The sequence below is a fragment of the Nymphaea colorata genome, chromosome 12 (genome assembly GCF_008831285.2).
Source record: "Nymphaea colorata isolate Beijing-Zhang1983 chromosome 12, ASM883128v2, whole genome shotgun sequence".
Taxonomy (NCBI): domain Eukaryota; kingdom Viridiplantae; phylum Streptophyta; class Magnoliopsida; order Nymphaeales; family Nymphaeaceae; genus Nymphaea; species Nymphaea colorata.
In genome coordinates this window covers 9,635,190-9,656,059 of record NC_045149.1, presented here as the reverse complement: position 1 = coordinate 9,656,059, position 20,870 = coordinate 9,635,190, and the positions used below count along the sequence as shown (strand labels likewise).

Here is a 20,870-nt window from a genome sequence, read left to right as displayed (position 1 = left end):
GATAAAAGAATCCAAAATTGGGCCCGATTATTGTATCGGGCCAACCCGTTACCCGGCCTGTTAATAATCGGGCCGGGCCGGGCCGGGCCAACATTTAATCGGGCCTCGGGCTTGATCTTATGCCCGAGGCCCGGCCCGGCCCGATAATGGGTCCCGAGGGACGGGCTGGGCTTCTTGCTGTGAATGTCCTTTTTCTAGAGAGAGAAGCATCAAGAAGAAGCCCTCCATCACCACCGGCTCCTCCCCCACCGACGCCCTCCATCACCACCGGCTCCTCCCCCACCGACGCCCTCCATCACCACCGGCTCCTCCCCCACCGACACCCTCCACAACCACCGGCACCACTCCCACCGATGCCCTCCATCACCACCGGCTCCTCCCCCACTGACACCCTCCATCACCACTGGCTCCTCTCCCACCGACGCAATCCATGACCACAGGCTCCTGCCCCACCGACGCAATCCATCACCACAGGCTCCTCCTGAAGGAAGTCTTTCTAACTCCCACACCAAACAACACTACAAAAGGGCACGTTAAAATAAAACTTGAAAAGACCTCAACACTTTCATTCTTTTTCTCACTCATTGGATTACACGCATGAAACTAGTATTTATAGAACAAAAGAAAAAACTACCCACTAATGCCACTTGCCAAAAAGCAGCCCCATTTTGTGGACACATAACCACTAATTCCTATTTTTATGGCTAAAGAAAAGAAACTAAAAAAAACCACCACATGTTTACACGATCTCCACTTCCACATATTGCTCACACGTTCACATTAACTAACATTTCTCCCCCTTAATGTGAAAAATCTTGTACTCCAATCGCTTCTCGAAAATTGAAAAACTTTGATGGTGGTAGTGCTTTTGTAAAACCATCCGCAACTTGCTCTTTTGTGAAACATTGCTTCAACTCAATTTCTTCTTTCTCAATCACGTCTCTAATAAAGTGATAACGTAACTCTATATGTTTAGTCCTTCCGTGAAATGATGGATTTTTTGCCATGGAAATAGTAGATTTGTTATCACAGTATAACTGAGTTGAATTCTCTTGCTTCAATTGAAGATCTTCTAAAATATGTCTCATCCATATCGCTTGACATGCAGCAGCAGCAGCAGCAATATACTCAGCTTCCGAAGATGATAAGGCTGTTGAACTTTGTTTCTTTGAGCACCACGACACAGCACTTGAACCAAATCCAAATACAAAACCACTTGTACTTTTTCGATCATCAACAGAACCTGCCCAATCACTATCAGTATATCCAAGTAAACCAAAGTTAGTCACAGGTTTATAAAAAATTCCATAGTTGAGTGTAGATTGAATGTAACGAAGAATTCTTTTTGCTGCACCAAGATGTTGCACTGAAGGATCTTGCATGAACCTTGATATCAAACTCACTGAAAACACAATGTCAGGTTTGGTATGTGTCAAGTACATCAATGCACCGACCATGCTTCTGAAATATTTTTCATTTGCTTTTCGTTGGTGTTCATGGGAGTTGCACAACCATTACAATTCATCATTTTAAACTTTTTCAGAGTATCTAATGCATATTTTCCTTGCGATATAAAGATTCCTTCATCACTTTGTACTACTTAGACCAAGAAAGTAATGCAACAATCCCAAATCAGACATTTCAAACTCCCTCATCATACAATTTTTAAATTCTGCAATAAGGCTAGAAGAAGTGCCAGTATAGATAATGTCATCTACATAAACACTTACAATAAGTAAATGATTTTCACTCACTTTGACATAAAGAGTTGGCTCACTATCACTTCTTTGAAAGCCATTTTGATGAAGAAATTTATCAAGACGACTATACCAAGCACGAGGAGCTTGTTTAAGTCCGTATAATGCCTTTTTAAGTTTATAAACCTTGTCTTCTTTTCCTTTAATTTTAAATCCAGGTGGTTGATCAACATACACTTCTTCATTCAAATAGCCATTTAGAAAAGCAGACTTGACATCAAACTGAAAAACTTTCCATTTAAATTGAGCAGCAATAGAAAGAACCATTCTTACTGTCTCAAATCTTGCAACAGGTGAAAACGTCTCAGTAAAATCAATTCCATAAACTTGCACAAAACCTCTAGCAACCAGCCTTGCTTTATATTTTTTCACGTTACCTTTAGCATCATACTTCACCTTATAGACCCATTTTACTCCAATTGGTTCCTTCCCCGACGGCAACTTAGAGAGCTCCCATGTGTCATTCTTTTCTATGGTTTGTATTTTCTCTTCCATAGCATTCATCCAATTTTTGTCTACACATGCTTCATCAAAAGTTGAAGGTTCTATAACAGCAAAAGCGAATGCACACTTATAAATGTCATTTAAGGATCGTACCTTTCTTGGAGGAGTTTCTTCAGAAATGGATTCAATACCTTCATTGATCGTCTCCTTCAAGGCTTCATCTTTCTCCTTTGGTTCTTCGTCAATATGACTTGGATTCACTTCTTCCCCGTCAACTTGGAGTTTCATGGTTTCATTCTTAACCCAATCCCAGCAAGCTTTTTCATCAAATATAATGACTCTTCTTATAATCATCTTCTTAGTGATAGGATTATAAAGACGATAACCCTTAGTTTCACTACTATAACCAATGAAAATGCATTTTTTACTCTTCTTATCCAACTTGCTTCTTTCACTAGGATCAATTAATGCATATGCAACACATCCAAAGACTTTTAACATACTTACATTTGGTTTGCGATTCCACCATGCTTCGAATGGAGTTTTGTTTCTGACTGCCTTTGTTGGAGAAATGTTGAGAAGATACACTGCCGTATGGATTGCTTCAGCCTAAAATTCACTTGGTAATTGTTTTTCATTTAACATGCTGCGTGCAATTTCCACCACTGTCCGATTTTTCCTTTCGGCCACACCATTTTGTTGTGGGGTCTTCCTTACTGTAAACTGTCTACGAATGCCATGATTTTTACAAAATAAACCAAATTCGTCAGACAAAAATTCTCCCCCTCTATCCGTACGTAGTATATTTATTACATTTCCACTTTTTTTTTCTGCAAACACTTTAAACTCTTTAAATTTATCCATTGCATCAGATTTGTGACTGAGAAAATATACCCAACTCATTCTAGTGTAATCATCAGTAAATAGCAAAAAATACTTGCTACCATTTAATGAAGAAGTTTTCATTGGACCGCATATGTCAGCATGAACTAATTGAAGCGGTATTTTAGCTCTCCATGATTTTCCAACTTGAAATGGTAATTTATGTTGTTTACCATAAATACACCATTCACATACACCATCATGACAATCAATAGATGGTAGTCCATATACCATACCTTTTTTTATGTAAGAGCTTCAATCCATTAAAATGAAGATGTCCATATCTCACGTGCCATAGCTTGGAATCATCAATTTTTGTCATAAAAGCATTTGTCTCAAGAGGAAACATTTTATTTCGAACCATATTTACTTTCGCAAGAACTACACCACTTTTATTTTTAATTTCACAAGCATCATTTTCAAATAAAAGTGTGTACCCTTTTTGAACCAACTGCCCAACACTAAGCAAATTTTGAGCCAACCCGGGAACGTAATACACATCATTAATAAATTTTTCCATACCTGTTTCTGATTTGATGATAGCAGTTCCTTTGCCCTTCACACTTATTCTATTATTGTCTCCAAGCCACACATCCAACTGTATAGTCTCATCAATGTCTTTGAAAAAACTCTTGTTACCAGTCATATGATTACTGCAGCCGCTATCTACAAACCAAACTTCACTCTTGCAACTGTTAGCATCCATAGTTGTAAGAAATAAATTCTCATTTTCTTCTACAAAACTAGCTTGTTGTTTTGCCTTTTCAAAACATTTAGCTTCTATATGACCAAACTTCTTGCAAAAGTTACATTGTTTTCTTCTAAAGTACTGATTTTGATTACCTTTCCCTGTTGTGTCATGGGTTTTATGGAAATTTCCATGGAATCTTCCACGTCCTCTACCATAACCACGAGTGACTCCTCTATAGCCTCCTCGTCCTTGACTCCTTCCTTCATTTCTTTGATCATAGCTTCCATTCTTCTTTTTTGAAAACTCTATCTTTGTTTGGAAAACTTGCTCTATTCCTTTTTCTGTTGACTTGTTCATACGTTGCTCATGTGCTAAAAGAGACCCCATTAGTTCATCAATAGAATAAATAGACAAATCTTTGGATTCTTCTATTGCAGTGACAACATGATCAAATTTAGAAGGAAGACTTCTTAACACATTTTCAACCACCTTTTGCTCGGTTATGGCTTCACCGAAACTCTTCATTTGATTTACAATAGTAGAGAGTCTAGAAAAATAATTTTGAACGGACTCACCAGTTTTCATGCAAAATATTTCAAACTCTCTCCTTAAGATTTGGAGCTTAACTGTAGTAATCTTCTTATCTCCATGAAATTTTTGTTTGAGGAATAGCCACGCTTCACTTGACTTCTCTGCACCAGCAATAGTTGGGAAGACAGTCTCTGATACAGCCTGCTGCAATACTGAGAGTGCCTTTGCATCTTTCTTTCGAAATTCCTTAACATCAATTTTCTCTATTGACTTTCCTGCTGCCTTTGATACTTCAGTTTCTGCATAACCATTTTCAACTAACTCCCAAAGATCTTGTGAAATGAAGTAAGTCTTCATTTTGATACTCCAAAACTCATAGTTCTCACCATTAAAAATAGGCACTAAGGATTGAGATAAATTGAGAGTATTTGAATTAGCCATACCAGCTTTCAAAAAATAACTCTTACCAATAGCACGCAATTTGGAGTTCCTTGCTTCTGCAATGCTCCAAGATACTTGAGATGCCCACGCAACCTGGCGCTCTGATACCAAGATTGAAGGAAGTCTTTCTAACTCTCACACCAAACAACACTACAAAAGGGCACGTTAAAATAAAACTTGAAAAGACCTCAACACTTTCATTCTTTTTCTCACTCATTGGATTACACGCATGAAACTAGTATTTATAGAACAAAAGAACAAACTACCCACTAATGCCACTTGCCAAAAAGCAGCCCCATTTTGTGGACACATAACCACTAATTCCTATTTTTATGGCTAAAGAAAAGAAACTAAAAAAAACCACCACATGTTTACACGATCTCCACTTCCACATATTGCTCACACGTTCACATTAACTAACACCTCCCCCACTGATGCCCTCCACCACCACTGTCGTTCTCTTCAATTGCATAGCAGAACGATGGTCGATGGGGGAGAAACAATGAAACTAGAAAATAAAATGAAACCAAACCAAAACCCTAACATAACTTAATTTTAAAAATATATAAATATATATATTTTTAATTACTGGGCTTCTCGGGCCCCCGGCAATCAGAGTTTGAAGCCCGGGCCCGACCCATTTATTACCGGGCCGGGCCAGGCCCGTTAATATAAGCCCGTTATCACTTATTTCAGGGCCCGGGCCCGAGTCGGGCCGGGTACGGGGTACCCGGCGGTGGCCGGGCCCGGTGCCCAGGCTTAATGATATCCCCTGTATCATCATGCAACTGGTTACCTCCAATGCCTTACTTGATCTTGGAAAAGTCCTTCAATGCAATCCAGTAAGCCAGCAGCCAGTCCTGATCCAAAGCGTTCTTCTTCAGTCAGGTTCTCACCAGACACTCTACATAGAACGCGGTGGAGAACAACCACAGGAAGCAGCAATATTGTAGAAATATCCGATCAGTTTCCATAGTCTCCGTTAAGAAGAACCTCAATTCTGGCGACAAACATGGAGCAGGACATCAAAATTACAGCAGGAAACAGAAAGCTTATAAGGTGTGCATTTACAGCTGAGATGAAATTTGCAAAGGAGAAAGGCCAACAGAGAGTGAATCCACATCTCTCTCTCTCTCTCTCTCTCTCTCTCTCTCTCTCTCTCTCTGACACGATTGATCAGTGATCAATCAATGGATCGATGATCCTCTCTATCTCCCGTGAACGAGGGCTTTGCAAGTGAATCTATGTGTCTGTGTGTGCGTTTATGCCTCAACTATTCCTGCACGCAAATATTTGTCTTCCCTCTTGAGAAACTTCACGTGTGAATACTTCACTCCTACACGAACTTGCTTCCTATCCATACAGTAGCTGTTGTAGCAGATGTTGCAAATTGTTGTAGTGGACCTATCTTTGACAATCTCAATGTTGAATAAGCATGCCATGCTAGGTCCACCTGTTGCTACTATGCAAATCTTTTCAGCCACATGTCTTCAATGGCATCTGGAATAACATTATATGTAGGAGAACACACCAAGCACTTTATTTCTTGACAGATCTTAAGCACTCGCCTTGATGCCTTCAGTATAACAATATTGATCCCGTTACAAATTCAGCTGTGATCATGTAATTTTTCATTATTTTTTTATTGTTTGGTATACACACAAGAATCAATACAACAAATAATTGGCATTCCATGACAGCTCGGTGACTTGCTCTATTTTGCCTTTTTGTTCTGCTCCGCCATGTTATTTTCTGGTGTGCTTTGTTTACATTTGGTATTAGAGGTATTGCTGATCCTATTCCTTCATCAACATGGCTTCATCTTTAGGCTGATATGCTTACAACGATTTCATACTCAACACTCGATCGCATCAGGTTCTAACACATCCATGGAGTTGAGAGCAGACTTCGTCTATCCTTATTTCCTACATCAGAATGACAATCCTGGAGCTATATCGGTGTCCAACCTTTTGACAAAAGATAATTATATTACTTGGAGTCATTCTATGACAATGGCCCTTGTTTCCAAAAAACAAATTTATATTTGTGGATGGTTCACTGCCTCAACTAGATCTTACAAGTGTCAATTACATTCTTTAGGCTCGCCCCAAAGATGTGATTCGATTATTGACTCATTGTCGTAATAAATTACAAATAGCATTATTTATGAGCCAAAAGTTAGAGAGGTGTGGTTGGAACTCAAAAAAGCTATGCCCGAAGTCTCTCTCCAAGGAAGTTTCAACTCAAGCCAATGATCTCTAAGTTAACTAAGGATATACCATGTTTGTGGAAACTTATTACACCAAGTTGAAGGCATATTGGGATAAACTATCCTCATACAGCATGCTATCAACCTGTACCTGATGCATTGAAATATATTGCCAAGAAATATCAAGAAGATATGGTCATATAGTTCTTAATAGGTTTTAATGAAAAAGTGCCATTAGGGGACACATTCTTCTCTAAGACCCATTACTATCAGTTAGTAGAGCTTACCCACTCATTTTGCACAAGGAAAAATTCTTCTCTAAGACCCATTACTATCAGTTAGTAGAGCTTACCCACTCATTTTGCACAACGAAAAACAAAGGGAAGAAGAAATGCAATCGGGAATGGTAGATCACATTAGCATTGTCATAGTTAACTATGAGCATGCGATTGCAAGAACAAAGGTTCAAGGATGGATCGCAGCTCAACTGCAGTTATTGCGTGCCAATCAACACTCTTAAGATGGTTGTTCCAAGCTATTCACCTAAGTATAAGACAATCATTAAAAAAAAGATTGATAAATCTGCCAATGGGACTGCATCTATTGAAGGTGCAAATGATCGTCTAGCTACATTGTTGGTTTCTGCTGCAACTATTTTGACATGGAAAGGACTCAATAAGGATCTAGTTCTCTCCTTTACTGCTGAGAATATGCTCAACACAAGCAGCTTCTTAAATCCAGTTCATTGTATTCAGCATCGTCATGCTTTCAACTACAAAACTTTGTTGGAAATCCAAACCTAAACCCAAACAATAACATACTACTAGTGTTATTGTCTTGGAGTCATGACCAATGTTATTGAGTTGCATTCAGTTTTTCCAATTTGATTACCTATTAACAATATATTGAATGCTTCATGTGTAGGTAACTTTCCCATCCTTGGCCACTCTTCATAATCCTTACTTTGTTCCTAAATTCCAATAAAACCTAGTTCCAGTTGCCAACTAAAGAAACAAAATCAATGAGTTTCTCCTTTCTACTATTGGTTGTGTTTTGTAGGACTAAAGCTTTAAGATGGCCATTGGAGCACATGATGAAAAGGTGGCCTTTGAAATTGAAATCCAAAAAATTATAAGGACCAAAATAGACTAGTGGTTATGTCTTTTACCCAAACTCAGCCTGATCCTTGGGATTTTCATTTGGGGCATTCTTCATTATCATTCAGCAAGCTGTTTACTGATTGTGATTCTGAAATCAATGCGAAGTATGTCATATGTCTAAGCAATCATGGCTGTCATTTTCCACACATAGCACTAAAACTAAGTTTCCCTTTCAACTCATGCCTTGTGATATACGGGGCCCCTTTTCACGAGCTGCTCATCCCCTTAACATAGTGAATGACTTTATAAGTGTCACATGGACATACCTAGTGAAATTTAAGAATAAAATTTCAAATCTATTGCAAAGTTTTATAGTTGAAATGGAAAAATAGAATAGTGTCTTAGTTTTAAAAAGAAGAACAGATAATGGCACAAACTTTTTTACAAATGAGCTTATAAGCTTTCTTGTACAATGGAGTATTGTTAATGAGCATATCTATCCATGCACTCCACAACATAATGGGGTGGTGAAGAAGAAACATTGTTATATACTTAGTATGGCAAGGGCCTTGAAATTTTAGTCAGGAGTGCCATTGAAGTTCTAAGATTGTATTCTTACAGCCACCTATCTTATAAATTAGAGTCCAACAGATCTGTTGCAAGGTTCATCACCCTATGAGAAATTATTTGGAAAGGAACCCAATTGCTCACATTTGGAAGCCTTCAGTTGCCTTTTTTACATAACAAATCTTACCATAGTTCTAAGTTTGATGTTAGATCTACAAAGTATGTGTTCCTAGGTCTATCCATTTAGACTAAAAGCCTAAATCTGGATGTAGGAAGGTATGCTCTGGTCGAGATGTAATATTTAATGAACATTTTCCTTTAAAACAACAAAAACTTTGAATACATCACCAGCTGACCTTCATACATATCAGCTAACCATCAATCATTACTTGATCTAAATAGCGATTGACCCCTCCATTTCTTAAATGCTCCAACTCATCAACTTGGGAGGTCTTTGAGTAAACCAAAACCATAAATCTCTTGAAGGACTTTTATGGCTTTAGATCACAGTCATTTAATCCAACATTTCTTGGACAACCACCCACAACCAAGTAACCTCTAAATAACCATCTTTCCTTCTTTACCTTTTCTTCTTCACGTACTTAGTGTACTAAACCTTAACATTTTCCAAGTCATGCATGATCTAAATTGGGTTCAAATGAAGCAGACTGAAATTGGAGTGCTCGAAGCAAATAGGAATCCAACAGCACTTGGATGCTTGTGGAGCCTCTGAAAGATGTAACTCTTGGTGGTTGTCGGTGGGCCTATCACATTAAGTATAAATCAAATGGTGAGCTTAAGCACTTTCAGGTGTGCTTGCTTGTGAAGGGGTATGTACAAGTTGAAGGGCTAAATTTTTATGATACTAACACACCAATTGCAAAGCTAGCTAGTTACCATGCTGAATTGGCATTTGCATCAGATCAACCTATATAACACCTTCCTTAATGGCAATATATATATATATATATATATATATATATATATATATATATATATGGAACAAAGTATGCAAATTACATGTCACTTTATGGACTTCCACAAAAACCATGCAACTAGTTTGCTAAATTCTCACTTGCATTCTAGCTTTTTGTTTTCAAAAAAAAAAAAAAAAACACTATCATTCATTGTTCATGTATAAAAAAAAAACTGACTTTGTTGCTTTCCTGGTTTAGATGACTTCATTATAGTGAATAATGAAGAATAGTTGACATAAATTCCAAAGCTTATATGCACAAGCAGTTCATGATGAAGGATTTGGGATAGCTGAAGTACTTTTTCGGTTTTAAATTAGCTTGGTCCAATCAAGGTATTTGCTTATTGAAAAGAAAGTATGCATGTGATATACTTGATGAAGGAGGTCCACTTTATACTAAACCATCAAATGTTCCTATTGAACAAAACATAACCTATTGACAATTGACTATGAACTAGTCTTAGATCCCACCATTTACTATTATTTAGTTAGATGTTTGACTTATCTTACAATTTTAGATCTAGATACCATGTTTGCCATCCAAATGTTGGGCAGATTTATGTAGTGCCTTATCTTAGTAAACTATAACACAACCCTTGGATTGCTTTAGTATCTCAAACTAAGTCTAGGGCAAGAGATACTTCTTCTAGCAAATAAAGGTTTTCAATTTAGCTTACATTGATGCTGATTGGGAAGCTTGCAAAGATGCACATCATTCAATCATCGACTATTATATGATTGCTAGTGGAACTCAAATCTCATGGAAAATGAGGAAGCAACACGTAGTTTGATGGTCATCAGTGGAGGTTGAATACCATCCTTTGGCTAATGCAGCTTGTGAGGTAATATGGCTTAAGGTTTTACATAAAGACTTTTAAGTGTGAACTAAAAAACTAACATCAATACTTTGTGATAACAAATCAACTCTTTGTATCTCAATCCATCTAATTATGCATGAGCGCGATAAACATATAGAGAAAGGTGTCATTTGGTGTGAGATTATAGTAACTTGATTTTGTTGATATTAATCACCTCTTTTTATGTAAGCTTTTCTTCATTTTTTAATTTTTAATATTACACCTATCATAATTAGTTATCGCTCTTTATATAAATGGACACAAGAAACAATGCATCAAATAGAGGAGTTTGTGACAACTCTACATCTTGCTTTGTTTTCCCTCTATTTTGTTCTATTTTTCCTTGTTATTTTTTGGTGTGCACTATTTACACCCAAGAACACTGACACTATTAAGTGAATCAAACTCAAAAATCCATCATAAACCTTTTGTGAGTGATTTATGTCATGCTTCAATGTGAAGATTACATCATACCAAATTAAGAGATAGGCTCAACGGAATTTTCCTTCGAATTCGAATGAGTTAAATTAATGTTTAAATAGGTTTCAACTAGTAAGAAGAAAAAAAATAATTGAATTCCTAGTAAAAGCATATCTCAAAAAGATGCAAGGATTATAAAAATTGGTTGACATTCAATCAAAACAAGTTATGCCTTCATTGATGTTGTTATGTGTCCCTATTCCAACATTGATTGAAGAAGAAGAGTTGTATTCCTAGTGCACCACTATTGAAAGAAGACTACACACATTGGTGACCAAAGACCTATCAAAATAGAGCTCCAATATGACGTCCTATGTCTCGATGAGCTCCACTAGTGTGCTGCCCATCAAAGCTTCTCGAAATCATAATTGTGTTGTGTTTGCATCTCAAAAAAAAATTTGGTTTTTGGACACACTCGTCGGTACAAGGATCAACCATTGGCACCTTTACCGGGGGTAATCAATCCAAGGCTATATTTATTACTGATGCATTTTAGTTTGACTTAAACATCTTTTTCAATAAAAATGTGGTGTTGTGTTTGAGAAAATAATTCAATATTTGATGTTTCAAATTTTTGAAAAAGTTGTTTGAAGAATCATTTGAGAATGTAAAACATTTTTATTTGAGAAAATTTTGAATTGAGAAATCTTTACAAATACCATTTGGAAAGCTTGAGAAATCATTTTTAAAGTGGATTTTGTGTTCTCTAAAGACTTTAAGTAGGTTAGAAGTTTTGCTATAATTCGGTTACTACTTAGTTAGAGCTCCATCTCATCTTGCTTAAGCTCTTTTGAAGATGTGCTTGTGATCATAAATGATGTTAAGTGAGTGTGAATGTATGAATACATTGATCCTACATGATTAGAAGATAATAATTCGTTCCTTTCACAACACTCATCTAGAAAAATTTCTACCGTCACATACATCTAAAGTTCTTATTTTTATTTATAAGATTGATATAAATATTGTTATTAAAAGAGAAAACTTTTTGAAAATGAAATAAGGTTGTAGACCATCAAGCATGATTCCAATATTGGGTCATTACTTGATTTATTGGTCTTGATGAAGTAGACAATTAAAACCTTAGATCTTTGGAGAAAAATATCCAAAAAGAATGGAAAAGATAAAATACTTGTACAGAAAGAAAAGAAAGAGAGAGAAAAGAAATTTCAAATATCACTAAATGAAAGATTTTAGAAAAGAGGGAGATACGTATCTCTATATGTATGTATATACATACATATACATATACATATGTATATGTATACATATATGTACAAGTATGTGTGTGAAAGCTTTTGAAAATGAAGTATTAATCAAATAGAGAGGAAAAAGTTCTTAAAAGAGAAGAGAGAGAGAGAGATGCACATATACGTGTACACATATATGAAAGTTTATAAAAGAGGATATTGATTCGAAGACAAAAAGAGATTTTAGAGGAAAAGAAATAGAGAAATACACATATATATATATACATACATACATATATATATATATATATAAGAAATTTTTAGGAGAAGATATTTAACTCGAAAAGAGAAATAAAAGATTCCAAAGAGAGAAAATAGAACACACACACACACACACACACACACACACATACATATATATATATATATATATATATATATATATATATATATATATATATATATATATATATATATATATATATATATATATATGCATTCATGTGTATATGAAAATTTGTAAAATAAAATATAAAAACATAGAGAGAGATGGATAAAGAACATCATCATGTGCATATATATGTATATAACATGTATATAGGTATGTGTGTCTTCGTGAGATTAAAAATCAAGAAATGACTTAAAATATTCGATTTCAATTTTTATGTAGGCCGGAGAGGAACTTGGGTTCATGCAAGAGCCTAAGCTAGTCTGTAAAGCCTCATTAAAGAGGGTTCTTGCTTTTGAAATTCTTTTGAAGAGCATGACTTCAAATATTTTTGTATATGAACATAAAACATAGTTATTTCGTTTGTTACAAAGGAATATGTTTCTTCCACTGTTGAGTATGGAAGAAAATCAAGCAACATAATAAGACACTGATTAGGGTTCTTAATTAGGTTATTAAGAGGGAAACTAACGTAAGAATGACATGAAAATGCATATTAACATGTACGTATTTGTGAGGGTTTTTCAGGGTTGAGCAAATCCAAACCTCAAACATCAACATAACAATAGAGAAGAAATTCAACCCAAGCACTCATTCTCACCGTTCATTCATATATAAATAGAAAAAATCAATCAACTGTGCATGAATAATATTCCAAAACAAAAGAAACATTCTACAAAAGAGAGAACAAGTTTCAATCATAAAATGGAATATTATCTCATATTTTCAAGCTCCTGGTGTACTCAAGAATAGCTTCTTGACTTCGCAAAGGAGATTTGAGGACTATCTTATATGGCCATGGGGAGATGAAGAAAAGAAAGAGTAGGAAAAACAAAAGATTGGGATGTTGGTCATGTACTTCTAACAAAAATAATTTTAGGAAAATGAATACCTTTTCTTCGGATGATCTTAGATTCACCTTGAGTGAAGCTCCAAGATGATGAAGATATTGCTCCAAGAGATATCCTTGTGCTCCCTTGAAGAATTGGAATTTGAAGATACTTGCTCCCAAGGTTGGAGGAGAAGAAGAATGAGAAGGAAAGAAGAAATGAGAGATGAAGAAAGAGAGGTAAGGAAAAACTCTAAACCTTCGAGTGAGAATGCACTAGAGGTTTCCCGAACGCTTGATCATGTCCAAGAGAGAAGATTGTGGGGGTATTTATAGGGAGTTTTGAAGCCAAAACTCAAAATTTAAATTTTTTTCAATTTCCTAATATTTTCATGCGAATTTCAAATAATATTGAACTATTTTTAATTTTTTTCTAAGAAAATAGGTTTTGACTAAGTGGGATTGGCCATTAGCCCTACAAATACCCCCTTGGCATGTGGGTAGGGCTAATGCTCACCCAACAAAATTCAAACACCACCCCCCAAGGGTCGGTTCTGCAAGAAAAAGGGGTCTGCACTGTGTGCACGCAACAGCACCCTGCGCCCTGGCGAGACGCATGCTATGCGTTGTCGCGTGCAGTAGCAATCGTGTAACTCAATCACTTACCTCGGTCATGATCATTCGCGTGCACGAGGTCGTGTGCCCGTTCGCGCGATCTCGCGTCGGGTGACATGCGATCATGCGACTGTGTGTCGCGCGGTGCGCGATTGATTTTTTATTTTTTATTTTTCTAAACTGGAATAAAAAATGGTATAAAATGAAATAAAACGAAATAAAATGAGTAAAAAAATAAATAAATATGGATGCTTTTATAACAAGCTTAAAACTATATGCATATATATATATATGTATATATATATATGTATATATATATATATTCTTTATTTAAAATGTGTATAAAATTGTTTTTTTGTTCCAAATTTTGTGGTCGACTCCATTTCGAGTGACTCTGGATGCGTTTCAAATCTGGATTGGGTTCAATTGGTCGTTGATGCATTCTAGCGTGCGACTAAGACTTAAAACTATATATATATATATATATATATATATATATATATATATATATATATATATATATATATATATATATTTATATATATAATTTAAAGTGTGTATAAAGTTGATTTTTGTTCCAAATTTTGTGGTCGACTCCATTTCGAGTGACTCCGGACTCGTTTCAAATCTTGATTGGGTTCAATGCTCACTGACGTGTTCCAGCGCATGACTAAGGCTTAAAAACACATTTTGGTAAGAGAACAAAGCAAAAACAAAGGGAAAGTCCTTGCGTGCGCGCACGACACTCATAAATTCAAATTTTGTTGTCTTGATTTCAATTTTTGGTTTCGAATTTGAAATAATGAATTCGGATCTAGATTTAGATTTTGGATCTTATTTGGATTCGAAAATTAGATTTTGGATTTAAGTCTCACATCTAAAGTTGAGTTTTGAATTTGCGTTTGGGTAAAAAGAATGCAGTCTTTTCGAAAAAATTTGGGGTGATAACAGATGCCCCACTTTGTTACTAAACCGGTGCTAGCCATGCTTAGTGACAAAGATAAGCACCTCAACTTTTTCAAACAAAATATATTTGGAGTGATGTCTCAGGCTTAACCCCTTACCTCAATGGGTTATTTGAGCTAGATTGGTTTCAGATTTGACCCCTTACCTGAGTGGGTTTGGGCAAGATTGAGTTATGGTTTGACCCCTTACCTAAGCGGGTTGCCTTGCATTGCATGTTTAACCTTACCTGCATGGGTTGCCTTACATTGCATATTTAACCCCTTACTTGCATGAGTTGCTCTAAAGACATGATCGATAATAAAATAATAAAAAAATGCCACAGTGTAATCATTATGTTCTACAACTAGGAATAATCCAAAATGACTAGTAGATTAGATATGAAAAACACAAATATTTGTCATTGATTGGAAAGTGAATACAAGAGGACTCGGTATAGAATTTCTTGAGGTGAAGAGTGTAAACGGGATCGGCAAGTTCCACCCGATCAGCATCAATCAATCGGTATGAATTACGGGGCAAGGCAAGGCTTCCTTAATAACACATGGGCATTCCCAATTTGGTGTCCACTTACCACATGGTCGTCCCCTGAGGTATACCACACATCTTAGGACTAAGTCTTTCACTTTCATCACTGACTTGGCAAATTGTCTAGCCATCTTTCAACACGCTCAGCCGCTTTTTGTCTCTTTTCATCTAGCAAATCGAGTTGTATTAGTCTTTTCTGCTGATATTGAGTTAGGGGAAGCTCTATGAGAGAAGCAAAATTCAAAGCGGGTTTTAGTATATGTAATGGTAGAACCACTTCCATTCTGTAGTCTAGTTCTGCTGGAGTAGCATTTGTTAGAGTTCTCATGGTGGTGCGATATGCCCACAGAGCGTTATGCATCTTTTCATGCCAATCTCTTTCAGTTTCTACTGTTCACTCTAAATATGGATCATGATCTTGTTGGCAGCCTCCACTTGCCCATTACCTTGGCGATAATGACGAGCTGAAAAATGATGCATGATACGGTATTTGCTGCACAACTGCCTCTTCTTTTCATTTTTGAAATGAGTCTCATTATCAGATACTATGTCATGAGGTACTCCAAATCTGCAAAGAAGATTTTGTCAATGAAGGACACTATATGACGCCCTTCTACCATGCTAAGTGTGACGACTTCTACCCATTTCATAAAATAGTCTATTGTAGTAAGAAGATACTTATGCCCATTTGAAGCTGTAGGAGATATAGGTCCAACTAAGTCAAATGCCCATGTTGAAAATGGCCAAGAAGATGTTACATAATGCAAGTAAAAAGCTGGTGCATGAATCATTGGAGCATGCAGTTGACATTCTTTACATCTTCTGATGAACTGGTAACAATCTTTTTGCATAGTAGGCCAATAATATCCTACACGAATTATCTGCTTGATGAGGGTTTGGTAGCCAACATGGCCCCCATAGTCTCCTTGATGTGCTTCGTCGATGACTTCCTTTGTCTCATCTTCATCAAGGTTTCGAGAGTATTTAGTACTAAATCCACGTGTATGTAGCACTCTTGCAAGAATAAAGTACCTTGCTGACATACATTAAATTGCTTTTTATCCATTTTTAGATATTTCAGTTGGAAATTCTCTACTTCCATATACCTTTTAGGCCCCGTTTGATGGCCAGGGGGAAAATCGTGGAGCAGCTAAAAACTATATGGCTGCTGTAAATTTCACTTGGTTACTATTCAGTGCATCAAACATGGAGAAAGTTACCCCGCAAAACTCGTTGTAAGCAGGTTAAATTTGACCCGGTAAAAAGTCTGAGGTGAGAGCTCGGATTTTTACCACGGATTTTTTCGAGAGCCGTTAAGGCTCTCAAAAAAATCCCATGTTTTCTCCTCTTTCCCCTCCTTCGCATCTTCCCCTCTCCTCTCTTTGTCTGTCATTCTTCTCCTCTCTAAGAGCCTCTCCTCTCTCGCTCTCTCCATCCTATCTCATTTCTCTTGTCTTTCCCCTCCTTCGCCTCTTCCCCTCTACTCTCTCGGACCCTCTCCTCTCTCGCTCTCTCTAGCATATCTCATTTTCTCTCCTCTTTCCCCTCCCTTGCCTCTTCCCCTCTCCTCTCTCGCTCTCTCCAGCCTATCTCGTTTTCTCTCCTCTTTCCCCTTCGTCGCCTCTTCCCCTTTCCTCCCTCGTTCTCTCGTTCCTCTCCTCTCTTGCTCTGATATTCGGTCATTCCTCTCCTTTGTCGCTCTATCTTCCTTCAGATGCAGGACCTCAGGCACCATCTTCAACAGGAAATTTCTGTTCTTCTGTCTTGGCTGCTCCTTTACTAAGGTATGTGGCGATTTCTCATTCACTGGTAACAGCTATCTTTGTTTACTTCAGCTACCTCTGTTTTCGTTGAATTTTACAATGATATTAGGGCTAGAACATCAAACGGACAAATGGGATGGTTTTTCTGTTTTTTCTATCTAGGAATAGGATGAAATTTCCATATTTTTTATGAGGGAATATCAAAGCCACTAATCCTCATGGTTCTTTATGATTATCCTTTTGTAGCTAATGCAGCTCATCTTTCTCAAATAGATCCTTTTTAGTGTCCATATTCTGGTGTGTGGCTTAGCATTTAGTATGAATTGTTCCTTGTTGCCCAAAAATGTTCCTCATGGCTGGCTAAGTTGTTCATCAAATGTCCTCTCTACTGTACTATCAGGCTGCACATATGTAACTACCATATTGCAGAAAGCCTGAAGCTAAAGGATGACTTTGATGATTGTCATGAATGGGCAACAACTATAAGAGCCACAACCAACACCATCCTTCTATCAGTCTGTATATACTATGTACGATGTCTCAGTTCTTAGACGCTATAAATATATCAAGTTTTCAAGTTGTTATAGTTCGCCCTTGATGCCTTTCCTTGTTATTTGTTGTATTGTTTGCTGCATTTGTTTTTCATAGCAAATTTTATCTTTGTAATTGCAAGTGCATCATTTCATTACTTCTTACCTTTTTGACTTGGTTGAGTTGACCATGGATGTGTTAGCAGCCCTGTTTTTTTTACCACACCTTAATTGCTTCTTATCTTTTTTACCTTTCTAGGTATATAAATCTTCTTTGACATTGACATACTTTTCTTTATGCTATGCTTAGTAATTTTTTTTTGGGTTTAAGTATCAGCAAAGTGTCCTTCATAACAAGATGAAATACTAAAAGCCAAAAAAATTGATTAAGATTATGCTTTGAGGGATACTAGTTCCCAACTTTCATAAGTACAGCTCCTTCAAGGTTAAGATGCAGGTACTTGACAGTTCAGTTCAGCAGCTAACACAACCCTTGTCTTGGACACTTTAGTATGTGGCTGATTCTGATGTTTGTATGTCCTGTTTTCATCTAGACCTACACAGATTTATAGTTCAGCCATTATATATTCACTTGTTATAGTATTCATGAACTCTATAATGTAGTAGTATCATGTAGTATCCCTGAATATTTGCTATGCTTTTGCAGAATTTCATCCAGCATTGATAGGGCTAACTGGTTCAGTAGACAATATAAAGGGGATCTGATTATCTTGTTGATCATTCCATTGTCATGTATGTTTTCTCCAAAATTTTTGTTCAACTTGTAGTAATGTTTGTGTCTTTGTTACATTTGTTCTACAATTATGCCCTTGTCGTTGCTCATGTGTTGATAATGCATTGAAAAGGTGGAGAAAGGCTTATATTATAATTAACACACTCATGGGAGGTTGAAAACAGGCTTATATTCTAGTTAACTGAAAAGATAAAGGAATTAACATATTTATAACTTCATATGTTATGATTTCTTATGTTAAAGCATCATAACATGGGAGGGCTAGTGTCCACATGGAACGTTTCAAACTTGCACATGGGATTATGCTTGTAGAAATACAATTAGTGTATATAGGGAAAAGTGATATGACTGTTGGCAGGAGCTCAATTTCAGCTAATCCCTAGATAATAGGGAATGTCAGTAGGACGTAAAACATTTTTTTCTTTTTGTGAATTTTGACAAGCATGTCTGTTGTTTTGATTTTTCCAGAGATGGGTGCTCGTTTGCTTTTGTCTTTCTAATATGGCTTCTTTTCCCTATTATCGTCTATCAACTTTCTTCATGCAAGATTTTTCATACTGAAAACTATAGTTGTGAATAAATATTGTACAAAACATTACCATGGAAGACAACGGTTCATCAAGTCTTACGTGGACTGAACCACAAATGGACTACTTAGTCGAGCTTCTTGTGGAGCATTCACGCATGCCTGGCATCAAATCTGGAGGAGGTTTGAAGTCTAAAGCGTATACAGCAATTGAAAAAAGCATGATGGACAGATTCAGTTCGGAATTCAGTAAAGACAAAATAAAAAATAAATTGAAGTATTACAAACCCAACTTGACAGTCATGAAGAAAATTTTGAATACAAGCGGGTTTGGCTATGACCCAATTAAGAAATATATTGATGTCAACCCCCAAGTATGGAGTGACTACATTGAGGTAAGTTATAGAGTTCATACTATTAGGTTTTGTCTAACATGTCCTTACTTGTGCAATATATAAACACATGAATTTTTTCAGAAATATCCGAATAGAAAAAAGTATAAAGGGCCAAAGTTATGGAGATACTATGATGAGTTTGCCGAGGTGTATGGCGATTCCTATGGAATTGGCAAAGACGCAGACACATTGAGCAGCATGCTACATGATGACACTGAACCACTTCCATCTACACCTGCATCTCAATCGACTCCATTGTACATGCAACCTGAAAGTAAACAATCATTTACACAGATGCTTTATGAAGATAGTCCTCCGCTACAATCGCCAGTACCTCCAACTCCTACAACTGAAGATCCAACAATGACAACTAATAGAACTGCACATAGGTCAAAAAGGAACAGGTCAACCAATGATGACAAGTATTACAATTTGTTGAACGGTATAGCTGAGGATGTGAAGAGCCTCACACATACTTCTAGAGGGTTTCAATTTGTCAAATCTTGCGAAATATTGCAAGAGTTGTTGGACACTGGACTCCTAGATAGTCAAACGCGATTGAAGAGTATGGACATGTTAGCAGAGGGCACCAATTCCATGATATTTGTCAACCTTTCACCTTCAGGGTGTGAAGGTTGACGCATAAACTTACTGATTCGTAGGTAAAGGTTGATTGTTATAGATTCAATGGTTCATTATTTGTATAATTCATGTCATCCAAAACATTTATTGTGTGATATTAGTATAATCCTATGATGTTTGATGCTGTTTGAAATAGTTGCTGTTCATGCAATCCATTCTTGTTCATGTTTGAAATTTTGTTATTCAATAAGTTTAGTCGAAATGGTTGATATTGGCATGTTTGATGACGATGATGAACAAGTGCTTTTCTTCATTCGGCTAGTTTATGTCTTTATTTTCTTTTGGTTAAGATGACTACCTCAATCTAAGAGGATTGTTCATCGATTTAGACATGCTAGTACATTTTTTGTTCAACTTATGTTTCGTGGTCATCCTAGAAATTGTATGGTTTTACTCCGTATGAAAGAGCACACATATATGATATTGTGTAACACTCTAAGAGCTAGAATTTTATTGGAAGATGCTTATGACATTACCGTAGATGAACAAGCAGCTATTTTTCTGTTGACAATTAGACATAATGATCGGAATCATGCTGTTCAAAATACGTTTCAAGATTCCGAACAAACAATAAGTAAATATGTCAGCCTAGTCCTACGAGCGATATGTATATTGGGTAAGGATTACGTTCGGCAGCTCAATGATGAGATGCCAACATATATTCTGCAATCTAAATGATTATTTCCATATTTTCAGGTAATTTCATAATCGTAAACTCAACATGACACATGCAACATCACTAACTTACATAT

General features: G+C 36.5%; 1 protein-coding gene across 1 annotated transcript; it reads left to right on the top strand.

Annotated features, from left to right (window-relative positions):
* Positions 1 to 19,155: 19,155 nt before the first annotated feature.
* Positions 19,156 to 20,115, top strand: LOC116265241 (uncharacterized). The gene is made up of 2 exons (XM_031645800.1): positions 19,156 to 19,476; positions 19,558 to 20,115. The coding sequence occupies exons 1-2, from the start codon at positions 19,156 to 19,158 to the stop codon at positions 20,113 to 20,115; spliced, it is 879 nt and encodes a 292-aa protein (XP_031501660.1).
* The last annotated feature ends 755 nt before the right edge of the window (positions 20,116 to 20,870 follow it).